The sequence below is a fragment of the Fistularia commersonii genome, chromosome 2, assembly GCF_037954325.1.
Source record: "Fistularia commersonii isolate RoL2024-O1a breed Wild chromosome 2, RoL_Fcom_v1.0, whole genome shotgun sequence".
Classification (NCBI taxonomy): domain Eukaryota; kingdom Metazoa; phylum Chordata; class Actinopteri; order Syngnathiformes; family Fistulariidae; genus Fistularia; species Fistularia commersonii.
In genome coordinates, this window is record NC_141285.1 from 8,678,036 (window position 1) to 8,690,651 (window position 12,616).

At 42.5% G+C, this 12,616-nt stretch overlaps 1 protein-coding gene across 1 annotated transcript in view; it reads right to left on the reverse strand.

The window, feature by feature from the left end:
- Window positions 1-5,900: 5,900 nt before the first annotated feature.
- LOC147236276 (cadherin-23-like) overlaps window positions 5,901-12,616 on the reverse strand; it is an 86,217-nt gene continuing 79,501 nt past the window's right edge. Inside the window, exons 12-16 of the mRNA XM_086160707.1 lie at window positions 10,542-10,718; window positions 9,178-9,273; window positions 8,080-8,144; window positions 7,697-7,934; window positions 5,901-5,933 (exon numbers count right to left, since the gene is read on the reverse strand). Of these exons, the coding sequence (XP_086016833.1) occupies window positions 5,901-5,933; window positions 7,697-7,934; window positions 8,080-8,144; window positions 9,178-9,273; window positions 10,542-10,718 (609 nt within the window). The remainder of the gene's footprint in view (window positions 5,934-7,696; window positions 7,935-8,079; window positions 8,145-9,177; window positions 9,274-10,541; window positions 10,719-12,616) is intronic.

The following is a 12,616-nucleotide window of genomic DNA, read 5'->3' on the forward strand; positions in this document are numbered from 1 at the left end:
TAAATAACTTGATTTTAGGAGGAAATAAATAAACACATGGAATAGCTCCTTAGGCTAAAAGTTGATACTTTGCCTGCTTGTTGATAAGACCATAACACCACAACTTTTTTCCTCAGTGATTTTTCCTAAATTACTTATCATTATTATGATTAAAATGATTTAAATGGAATTTCCTGCTATTAAAATAACTTTCGAATGGAAGGAAATAATTAAAAAAACATATTTGAATTTCAGATACTTGTAAAATAGAGTTGTAGCTTTACAGGTATTTTATCAAAGTCGCTGTGACACCACATAAGATGTCAGTGGCCAATGTTCACCAAAGGGAGATTAGGCTTATACTATGTCAGCCTTGTAAATAAAACTGTACTGTTGTCATACTAAACAGATTGTAGTAAAGGAAAATATTTAAGACATGTGTTGTGCACAATCTTTTGCATCACAACCACTCTGGTATGTATGCAGTAGCAGAGGACATCAACCACACAAATAAAAGTCTGCTTCAAGTCATATACATTATATTTGGTATGATAAAAAACCCTTGCACAAATGTAATTCAATAAAAGTAAATAATATGTTATAGAACACACATAGTGCACTAGCATTTTATTATTCCCAAAGGAAATGTTTAAAGCTTAATGCATATCTCCACTTTTTTTTGGACAAAAGCAATTACTCTCTGTGAACAAGACAATTACTACTGGCTCACAGAAAAGGGGAAAACATCATATGTCGGATGAGTCATCCTTGACCACGTTAGTGACATGTGGATGAGTGCATATGTAGTGTACAAGATTGTAGACCTGACCCCTGCAGTAAAGGACCCATAGAATCTATGGTTTGCTCTTGAATTGCAATGCCACCCATATATGGGACATGAAGGTTCACTGAACGGTTTGATGAGCTTCACAATTGTATGAATCATGACAAGAATGGCATCTAATTCTTTGTTGACAAAATTCTGACATTTGACATGTCAACTCTGTCAGAATTATCAGAATTCTAAACGTGGGCTAACATTGTGAAACCTTGCTGTTATTCCTCTTGAAAATACTAATTTTATGCAAAGATGAAGCAGTTGTTATAACATGGATTTCCACGTAGTTGGCACCAAATATGCCTATTACAGGGTTCTAGCCAAACTAAGTTTCTGACCAAGCTTCCAGAAATGGGTGGGAGGCGGTGTAGTGGTTAGCACCTCTACCTCACAAAGAAGAAGACCCTGGTTTGATTCTGACAGGGAGCTCTTCTGTATGGTTTTCCTCCCACAGTCTGAAAGCTTGCAGTAGGTTTATTAGAGACCCTATATGGAGTATAGAGACAAATACATTTTTTTTCTGCTGAGCTGTCCAGGGTGAATCCCTCCTCTCTCCCAATGACAGCTGAGTCGCAACACTGACAGCAGGATAAGTAGTATAGATACTATATTAATATGTTGCAGAGGATAAGTAGTATATTAAAAAGATATATTTGCAAAGATGATTGACAGAAATGTGTGCCGCTGTTATTAAGATAGTTAGTTATGATGGTCAACAATGACGATAGGAAACTGTACCATTTAGCAATATCTGATCACACACACACACTTTACTTTACACACACACGCACTGATATTTCTCACAGCATCCCACCACATCACACTCTTTCATAGGAGCAGATTCAGGTGTGGGTTATTCACAGAGAAGGTCCACACTGTACAAGCTGCAGAGAAATGTTAACACTGTTGACAAGAGGAATTGGCACCATCAAGTCGCCGGGCTCTGTGTTATACTGGTGCAACCTCTTGTGCATGTGTGGTGCTGCCTGCCTGATAAACCACAGTGGTATGTGTCACAACAGAGAAGATGACCAATGATAAAGACTGAGTGAGAGACATATAGGACAATTGAGAGGGAATAGAGAGTTAAGCACATCTCCCAACTGTTTTTGCAGTCAGCCATACAGCACCCCCATTTTTTATAGATCTTTTTTCTTCTAGATAATGTAGTGTTCATTCATTCATTACCTGTATCACCAGCTACCACTGGACAAGAGGAGGGGTTAACGCAATAATGTTATATGTGTGTGTAAATACTTTTTTCTGTCCTTTGCCTATCAGTGCCAGAGTTCGATCAGATAGGCCATTTCTTCTTTCATGAAAAACACCACATATATGTGAAACGTTTATCAAGGGAATTGGGCTTAAAATCAAAGGGGAGATTTATGATTTCTGTTCACTTATTTATATGTCATGTGGTGTTTATACCATAATAGCAAAAACATTGTTTTTCCAAAAATCTTTTCTCTGGTCAAATTTAACTGGTATGTAGAGTCAAAGATATTCCATATATACACAGCAATGGAGAGAGAGAGAGAGAGAGAGAGAGAGAGAGAGAGAGAGAGAGAGAGAGAGAGAGAGAGAGAGAGAGAGAGAGAGAGAGAGAGAGAGAGAGAGAGAGAGAGAGAGAGAGAGAGAGAGAGAGAGAGAGAGAGAGAGAGAGAGAGAGAGAGAGAGAGAGTAATAATAAGTGTTGTCCTTCTGCCTCAGAGCATGAAGGACCCTGGTTCGATTCCCACAGGGAGCTTTCTGTGTGGAGTTTACATGTTCTCCCCATGTCTGTGTGGGTTCTCTATTTTCCTCTCGCAGTCCAAAAAACATGCAGGAGGTAAATTGGAATATATTGGATAAATTGTGAATGAAAGAGTGAATTTGTGTTTGTCTCTGTGTGGCCTTGCAATCGATTAGCAACTGAGTGTGCCCTCTGGCCCGGTGACAGTCGGGATAGGCTCCAGCATCCCCACGACCCCACAAGAAAAGTGGTTAATAATGGATGGGTGCTATGTTCTGAGAAATTTGCTGATGTAGCAGTATTTCATTGATTTGAAGACTTATATTTTTAATGTAATAATATTCATCACTGGCAACATTAGGCTTAAAAACTAAACTTGATATGTCCGAATGCATTGAGATGTAAATCTCTTGCTTGTACCACTGTACGGCATGCAACTAATAAGGGCTGGGGGCAAGTGGTTAGATAGATGTCAACTATCTATATGGCTATTGATGTGAACTAGCTGGAAAATGACTATTTTCCACCTGGTAAAAAATACACATCCCTCTATTTTTCTCATGTACTGGTAATTTAGGTTTGGTTTAGCTTAAATAGTGTTTGGTATTCATATGGTGTACAGGTACATGTACACCATTCACCATTCATGCACACTAAATATGTACAGGTACAGGTACAGGTGGTATTACAACCTCCTTTAAGTTATAGCTCAATGTCTCACTTGGACAAATGTATTCAACAGCACCTTCCTCTTTGCATGTCACTCACACACTGGCTTGCCTTTGCTTCTAAAGAAAAGCAAACTAGAAGCAGAGTGGCAGACCTATGCATTCTACTCACTGTACAGCAGGGAGTGACTTACCAGAACAAATCTAAGAACAAAACTGCCATTGCACAAAAGATTAGACACACACACACACACACACACACACACATACACACACACACACACACACACACACACACACACCAACTAAAAGACCAAAAGATAGCTAATCATATACATTTGTAAATATTTTTTTTAAATATTAGGGGATTATTAAGATGGATTAAAATGACTATACTTTTTTTTCAGATGTGTAGAACTTTTGTAATCAAATTTGTGGAGTTTTTCAGGACTTTTGTGTATATTGGAATAAAAAGTGATTGATTCTAAAATAATTACAAACACTACACAGGCTGTTTGTGTGTATCCAAGTGCAGTGGGTATTCTAGTTCTTACATTAGCAGCAATCTTAAGTATAAAAGACAATATTGGAGGAATATGGATCAGAAGGCATGTTGATTAATGAATGGAGCACACAGCTATATGGTAAATTGATCTTATAATTGTGTGAGGCAGCTGTGTCACTTCCACAAAAAACAATTAGTCAGGAACCAGCAAGCCTCTCCAGTAAGTCATATTGTTGCCTGAGTGGTACAGAGGAGGAAGATGAGAGGCCAAAACGTAACATACACGTATGGTCTATATTTTTTTTTAATACATGTAATGGCATGATGGTACTAGGACAAGTCAAATTTCGCCAAAATTCTTGCATTTTATAAATGCATCAATTTAGCATTATTAAATTTTAGGAGCACTATTAGTCATAATTCTACTTTACATTACATTACATTACATTACATTTTTACTTTAAATTGTAAACTAATAATGTAAAACCATATTTAAAACAAATAAATAACAAACATTAAAACATGTAAAGAAAGATAAAGAGGATGAAAAAAGATGTAACAAATCTCTAGGATAATGATTGATGATAGTACACTGATATTATCCCTCGCCGTAAGGTAAAGTAATTTTTCCCTCATTCACTTTTCCTTGATGCTTGCTGATGAGATTTGTTTTTGAGTTTAGCAAGAATATAATATTTCACTGTGGACATGGAATAAGAGATGAAATAAAGAAGTATGAGTGCAAGCTTTGCTTTTATCTCACGCAATGTAAAGTAAATTGTACCTGACATTACGTACCTCAAAAAAGGCTTTGATTCAAAGAACATTAAATATAACATTTGATCCATGTGATTAACTGCTTCTCCTGAAAAAAGATTAATCAATAGAACCTGGGAGATCTGAACTCTCAGCCTGTCTAAACATTATGGTGCTTTTATAAATCCATATTCATACTATGGGGGTAATAGTGAGGGTGTGGGTGTGTGAGTTCTTCAGATGATAGAAAGACTGTGTTCTCATTGTGTCTCTTCATCAAAATTTAAGAGGAGGTAACTACTTAATGCATTGTGTAACAGCGTTAAGACAATTTAAAATAAAATGATTTAAATAAAAAGCATGCGTTTGTGTGTGTGTGTGTATGTGTGTGTCTGTGATTGCGTGATTGTGTGATTGTGTGATTGTGTGATAGGATTCAACACTGAGACGGAAGAGGCTGCCTATGTGAACTGGGGCTCATTTCAGTTCAGTAGGCTTTGACAACCAATAATTGGTTTCCTTGTGATGATAATAATAATAAGTGATATTATTAATATTATTCAATATGCTCCCCCTCCTTTCCAGAGAATACAAGTGATGTTTGTGTAAATCTAACATGTGTCCTGCTTGTGTTGCACTTCTGAATAGTGGTCATAGTGGTATTGGTGGAGAAAATGTGATGAAAAAAGACTCAAAGGTTTGATATAAGTATGAGAGAATTGATCCAGAACTAAAGAATTGAAGCTGCAGTTAAATAATCTGACATCCATGTCTTCATCATTGTTTCCTTCAAAACTGGTGTGTGTGTGTGTGTGTGTGTGTGTGTGTGTGTGTGTGTGTGTGTGTGCGCGCGTGCGTGCGTGCGTGCGTGCGTGCGTGCGTGCGTGCGTGTGTGTGTGTGTGTGTGTGTGTGTCTGCGAGTACTACTTACAATCACCTCTACTGTCACTGGGACAGTGCTGTTGAGAGCTGGGTTCCCTCCATCTTTGGCCATAAGTGTCAGGTGGATTATCCCACTGGGAACCTGCTCATAGTCCAGAGGCCTGATCACACTGATCACTGGACAATAGAAGGGAGGACAATAGACTGAATGTATGTTTTATAGAGACTGAATGATGTATGATGTGCTTTATAACATTAAGAATGCATTATTTCCCTCAAACACCCAAAGTTATAATCACTATGAAAAGAATATTTCATTGTGAGTAGGCTTTTCTTGAAAAAAAAATCTAAACCTATATAGTTACACAACCAATCTTAGCATATTTAACAATGCTACAGTACCTGCATAACCTTCCACCATGACAATACTGAAGTAGTCGGGGAAGGCAGAGGCTGAAGTGATGGTATAAGTCAGATAGTTATTTGGAGGTGAATCCTCATCTGTTGCCTGTGGATGAGAAAAAGAGAGGGACATATTTCTTATGGGTAGCCAAAAGTCCACTGACAGTGTTTCTGGAAGAAAGACACACAAATTCACTGGGGGGAAGAGCAGCTGAAGTTGACAGTGGTGATGCTTGCCTTTTATGTTTATAGGGAATGATAGTGTGTATTTCAATACCGTGTATGTGCACAAGCATAAACCTGTCTGTCAACAAAAGGATGTTTTGGGAATTAAAAATGATTTTGGCTATTAACAGCATGTGTTACAATACTGGACAAACTGACGTTGAGGCTAGGACAAGCCAAGCAAGCGAGATGAAACCATACTATGTTGGGCTAATCCCCAACAACATCCACAACAATGATGACACCCCCTCATTATTCTTGACTTGGCAACGATTCCTCTTTCTGTGAGGAGATACAAACAGGTATCACTAGCATCATTAGAGGCTGGACAGTTTGTCAAAAACATTCATTCCTTCTTCCTAAATATACAGTCTTTGATTTACTATCAAAGTGTTGAGTAAGCACTACTTTTTCCCAAGTTGCTTTCCTCATCTTACAGTCTGTCTTCCAATATCAGATTTAAAGATATTGAAACAGATAAGTGGATTTAATGCAGAAAAGAATAGAAAGGAGTTTGTGGGAAATAAAGGTATTAGAGAGCATAGCTGCTGCTGCAGGAGACAAACCTCCCAGGCATTGTTTGGTATAAGGAAGACAAAAAAGGCAGAAAAATGCTCTCTATTCTTAGACTCTGCCTCACCTACTTCATTTTTTTTTATCTTCTTTCCACTGTCTTTCCATATTTCCAGACTAATTTGTTAGCACGCGCATATGTGTGGTGCAGTGTCTGGTAAATTGCTGACACACAGAGTAGTGTGACTGGTTTCCTCCTTCCTCTCAGGAAGCCTATTAATATTAGTAGCATTTTAAGTTTTAGCTCTGACTGAATCAAACACAGTGATCCAAGTATTGCACGCAGTTGTCCGCTGAACTTCTGCAATATGAACACAAGCGCAGCGTGGCAGTGTGAACGATTTGTGTGAACACGATTGTCTCTTTCTCTAGGGCACTATCAGAGGAGGGGCTGACCCATTACTGTACACTACTTGTGTACCTATAACTATTTTTCGTAGCTGTTACTGATCACAAAGACACTTGGAAAACCTGTTCTTTTTGGGCGCAGTGTCATAATAAGCAACTGCATTAGAGAGCAATAAATAGGAAACAGCAAAGTAGAGGAGGGTAAGGGTGTGAGTCTAATGGTTGGTGATATTTTTAGTCACCAGCATTGACCCATACATCCAGAAGTGTATTGATCCATACATTTTTCTTGCATTGTAAAATTTTTTCACAATACAAAATGCAGAAAAAGGTCCGGATGATAATCCATTGAAAGTGATGCTTTTAGCAGCAGAGGTTGAGTTGACAAAATCTTTTAGAACATTTTTAACCAGTCCGGATTTGATTTTTTTTAAAGGACTATATTACATGGATATATTGGAACATAAATTGCAACTCAAGTACTTTGTAAGAGGCAGGGAACTGTGAGGTGTTCATTTCTTGAACTTCAGTTTTAAATCACTAATAATGTCCTTTCCCTCCAAGCAAGGTTATCCTATGACGATAGCTTAGCTATATGGTTGCTAAGAATCACTAGACTGTAAGAATGAATCATATTGTAGTTTCATCTGTTTATATAATATAATGGATGTTTATAAGCCTAATTATGAACAATTTCATTGCAGCGCTTTGTTTTAAACATACTCTTTTCAATGCTTTAGCGAGCTGCGTCAGTTTTCTGTGTGTGCATTTGTTTTTTAAAACCTCACCCTGATTCGGGCCACTGGTTGGACAGCTTGTTCGTTCTCTCTCAGTGAGCCCACATATGCCTCCTTCTGGAAGAGTGGTGCATTGTCATTGATGTCTAACACATTGACCCGGATCCTCCCCGTCGTCTCCTCCCCACCTCCATCTCTCGCCAAAATAGTCAGTGTGAAACGACGCATCAACTCATAGTCCAGGCTGGCTCGCAAAATGACCCAGCCTGTTTCAGCATCGAGGGAAAACCTTCAAAAACAAGTGAATAACAAGGAGATAGATCACAGATTATTCTATTTTTGGCATTGAATTACAGTCTAAAAGAATAAAGCAAAAACAAAATTAGACATAACACCCCAATTCATTTCACAAGAGTTAATTTTGTGTTTCATACTGGTCTGGTTCATCACTGAAGAAATAGCGCACTGTCCCAAATGCGCCAGCATCTCCATCTGTAGCCTGAAAAAAAAGAAATAAAGCAATAGTTAAAAAGGTACAAAAATATAATATGCCAGTAGCCTAAATTTTAACATCTGCAATAGTAAAGTAGAGTTGGGACTAAGAGAAGTATTTTGAAAAACCGTCTTATCCTTTCGGCTGTTCAGGGGTCCCCACAGTGAATAAACCTCCTCCATCTAACCCCATTCTCTGTATCCTCTTCTGTCTTGTTCACTACATCCGTAAATCTTTTGTTTGGTCTTCGTATTGATCTCCTGCCTGGCAGGAGACATATTCACCAACATACACACCAACACCAACATATTCACGACCTCTATACATGACCAAACCATCTCAATTCTCTTCACTCCCATAGACAACCTCAACATTTTCATCTCTGCTACCTCCAGCTCTGCTTCTGCGTCCTCAACATCAACGTTTATAAACCATACAGCATTGTTGGTCTCACCACTGTCTTGTAGACCTTCCCTTTCATTCGGGCTGAAACAATTCAATCAACCCTTACCCCCGACACTTTTCTCCAGCCATTTGATGTTGCTGGAAGCACAGTGAACCCGGGCATCAGTGAGATAAGTACTATTCAATCTGCATCTCTTGGTTTCTATTTCATAGTTGTCAAGACAAGTAAATCTGTCTTGAAAAGGTAAGGAATACTTGAGTTGAAATTTTATAAAATACCTGCCATCTTGTGGGTTTGGCATGTATATAAAAGGAGACACCCTCCCTGAGCTGCCAAGGCGGTGGAGGGGTTTGCGAGTGCCAGTGATCCTGGGAGCTATGTTGTCGGGGGCTTTATGCCCCTGGAAGAGTCATCCAAGGCAGGTCCCAGGTGAGGGACCAGACAAAGTGTGGCTCTGAAGACTCTCATGAAGAAGTCAAACATCAAATCCAGTTTTCCCTTGCCTGAATGCTAGTCACCGGGGCCCCTCCCTGGAGCCCGGCCCGGGACCCCCGTGACTAGCTTGATGGCGAGTGCCTGTTGGCCGGGCAAAGCCGGAACGACATGGGTCCCTCTTCCCCTCGGCTCACCAACCACAGGAAGGGTGAAGGGGGTCAGGTGCGGTGGGAGCTGGACGGTGGCTGCAGCGGGGGACCTTGGCGGTCCAATCCTCAGCTGCCGAAGCTGGCTCTTGGAACAAGGAATGTCACATCTCTGGTGTGGAAGGAGTCCAAGCTGGTGCGTGAGGCTGAGGGATTGCGATTAGATATAGTTGGACTTACTTCGACGCACAGCATGGCGTCTGGAACCAGGCCTCTCGAGAGGGGCTGGACTCTTTTTTTCTGGAGTTGCCCCCGGTGAGAGTTGTGGGCATATTGATTGCCCCCCATCTTGGTGCCTGCATGTTGGGGCTCAACCCGGTGGACGAGAGGGTAGCCTCCCTCCGCCTTCAGGTGGGGGGACGGGTTCTGACTGTTGTTTGTGGCTATGCACCCAACAACAGTTCTTGGGGTCCCTCGAGGTGCTTCTAGAGAGCACTCCTACTGGGGACTCCCTTGTCCTACTGGGAGACTTCAAAACTCATGTGAGCAGCGACAGTGCGATTTGGAAGGGTGTGATTGGGAGGAACGCCCCCCCCCAATCGGAGCCCAAGCACTGCTCGGTTATTGGACCTCTGTGCTTGTCACGTATTGTCCATAACAAACACCATGTTCAGGCATAAAGGTGTCCATATGTGCACTTGGCACCAACACATCTTAGGCCAAAGTTCTTTCATGGATCTTGCGGTCGTATCATCAGACTTGGGGCCGTATGTCCTGGACAATTGGGTGAAGAGAAGGGCGGAGCTGTCAGCTGATCACCACCTTGTGGTGAGCTGGCTCCAATGGTGGGGGGTGCTTAGCGTTAGGGTTAAGGTTAGAATGCCTGTACCTGGCAGACCCAAATGTAATGTAAGGGTGTGCGGGGAACGTCTGGCAGAAGGACTATCAGAAGGACTTCCAACTCCCACCTCCGGCAGAACTAAAACCATGTCCTGGGGGAGGGGGAGGACATTGAGTCCAAATGGACCATGTTCTGTGCTTTCATTGGTGAGGCAGCAGACTGGAGCTATGGCGGTAGGGCGGTTAGCGCCTTTCGGAGCGGCAACCCTTAGACCTTCTAGTGGACTCTGGTGATAAGGGGTGCCATCAAACTGAAGAATTGCGCCTTTCTAAACTGTGGGGCTCCGGAGGCAGCTGGCAAGCCAAGCTGCATGTGAGTTTGGTAGTTGCCGAGGCAAAAACTCAGGCGTGGTAGGAGTTTGGAAAGACCATGGAGAATGACTTACGGTGGGTGTTGAGGAGTTTCTGGTCCACCATCTGATGGCTCAGGGGGAGGAAGCAGTGCTCCGTCAACACTGTGGGAGCAGGGTGCTGCTGACATCAACTTGAGATGTTGTCAATTGGTGGCAGGAATACTTTCGAGACCTTCTCAACCATGGTGAAACGCCTTCGAATGGGGTAGCAGAGCTGGGGGAGTCTGGAGTGGACATACTGATTTCTGGGGCTGAAGTTGCTGAAGCAGTCAAAAAGCTCTTCAGTTGTGGGGCCCCAGGGCGGTGGAGCCCCACCGCCCTGGACGGCGGTGGGGCTGGACTGGCAGAATGGGGTGGTGATAGCCCTTTTTAAAAAGGGAGATCAGAGGGTGTGCTCCAAATACTCTGTGCTGGTCTGTTGTGGTGAAGTGGGAGCTGAGCCAAAAGGCGAAGCTCTTAATTTACCAGTTGATCTATGTTCCCACCCTCACCTATGGTCAAGAGTTGTGGGGAATGACTGATAGAACAAGAATGTGGATACAAGCGGCCGAAATGAGTTTCCTCCGCAGGGTGGCTGGACCCTTTAAGATAGGGTAAGAGGTCCGGTCATCCGGCAGGAGCCCGGAGTAGAGCCGCTGCTCCTCTGCATAGAGAGGAGTCAGATGATATGGCTCGTGCATCTGGTCATGATGCCTCCTGGACACCTCCTGGACACCCACCTGGGGGAGGTATTCTGGGGATGTCCATCTGGGAGGAGACCACAGGGAAGACCTAGAACGCACTGGAGAGACAATGTCTCCAGGCTGGCCTGAGAACACCTTGGGGTCCCCCCTGAGGAGCTGGACCATGTGGTGGGGGGGAGAAGGAGATCCAGGTCTCACTGCTCTGGCTGCTGCCCCCGCGACCCAACTCAGGATAAGCGGGAGAAGAAGGATGGATGGACAAAAGGAGACATCAGAGATTGATCTCAGTCGGACGGGTTTATTCATCTAAGTCAGTTGGGTTGATCCTTTGAGGGATCAGTATCAGTGGAAAAGTCGTTGACAATCCATCCCAGATATCACTTTCCAGACCATAGTTGTGAACTTTTGTAAACCTAGAAAAAGCATATGACAGGGTGCCAAGAGAGGAGCTCTGGTATTGTATGAGGAAGTCTGGAGTGGCAGAGAAGTATGTTAGACTGGTGTAGGACATGTATGCTAGCTGTGAGACACTGGTACGGTGTGCTGTAGGGATAACAGCTCTTAGCTCCTTCTTGTTCGCAATGGTGATGGATAGGCTGACAGATGAGGTTAGACAGGAATCCCCATGGACCATGATGTTTGCGGATGACATGGTGATCTGTTGTGAGAGCAGACAACAGGTAGAGGAAAATCTAGAGAGGTGGAGGTATGCTCTGGAAAGGAGAGGAATGAAAGTTAGTCGCAACAAGACTGAATATATGTGTGTGAATGAGGGGAACTCGGGTGGAAACGGTGAGGCTACAGGGAGTGGAGATCAAGAAGCTGGCGGATTTCAGGCACTTAGGGTCAACAGTCCAGAGCAACGGAGAGTGTGGAAAAGAGGTGAAGAGATGGGTCCAAGCAGGTTGGAATCGGTGGAGAAAAGTGTAGGGGTACTATGTGATAGAAGACTTTCAGCCAAAATTAAAAGGAAAGGTGTACAAGACAGCGGTGAGACCAGCGATGATGTATGGACTAGAAACTGTTACAATGACCAAAAGAAAGCAGGCAGAACTAGAGGTTGCAGAGATGAGGATGTTGAGGTTCTCTTTGGGAGTGACCAGGATGGATAGGATCAGGAATGAGTCTATCAGAGGAACAGCACATGTTAGATGTTTTGGAGAGAAGGTCAGAGAACATGGTACATGGTTCGGTCATGTACAGAGGAGGGATAGAGAATATATTGGTAGACGGATGCTGGAATTGGAGCTGCCAGGCAAGTTGGTCTCAAGGAAGACCGAAGAGAAGATTTATGGACGTAGTGAGAGAGGATATGAAGGTAGTTGGTGTGAGAGAGGAGGATACAGAGAATAGGGTTAGATGGAGAAAGTTGACTTGCTGTGGCGACCCCTGACGGGAAAAGATGAAAGAAGAAGAAGAAGAAGAAGAGGTTGTGAACTGACTAATCAAATGGCACTCTCTCAAGGTAAACAACTCTCTTGGCCGTAACTGTCTTCCAATAGTGATGTGCTGCAGCCTCCTTCACAGGCTACTGTAAAAGCAAAGAGAGGTTTAT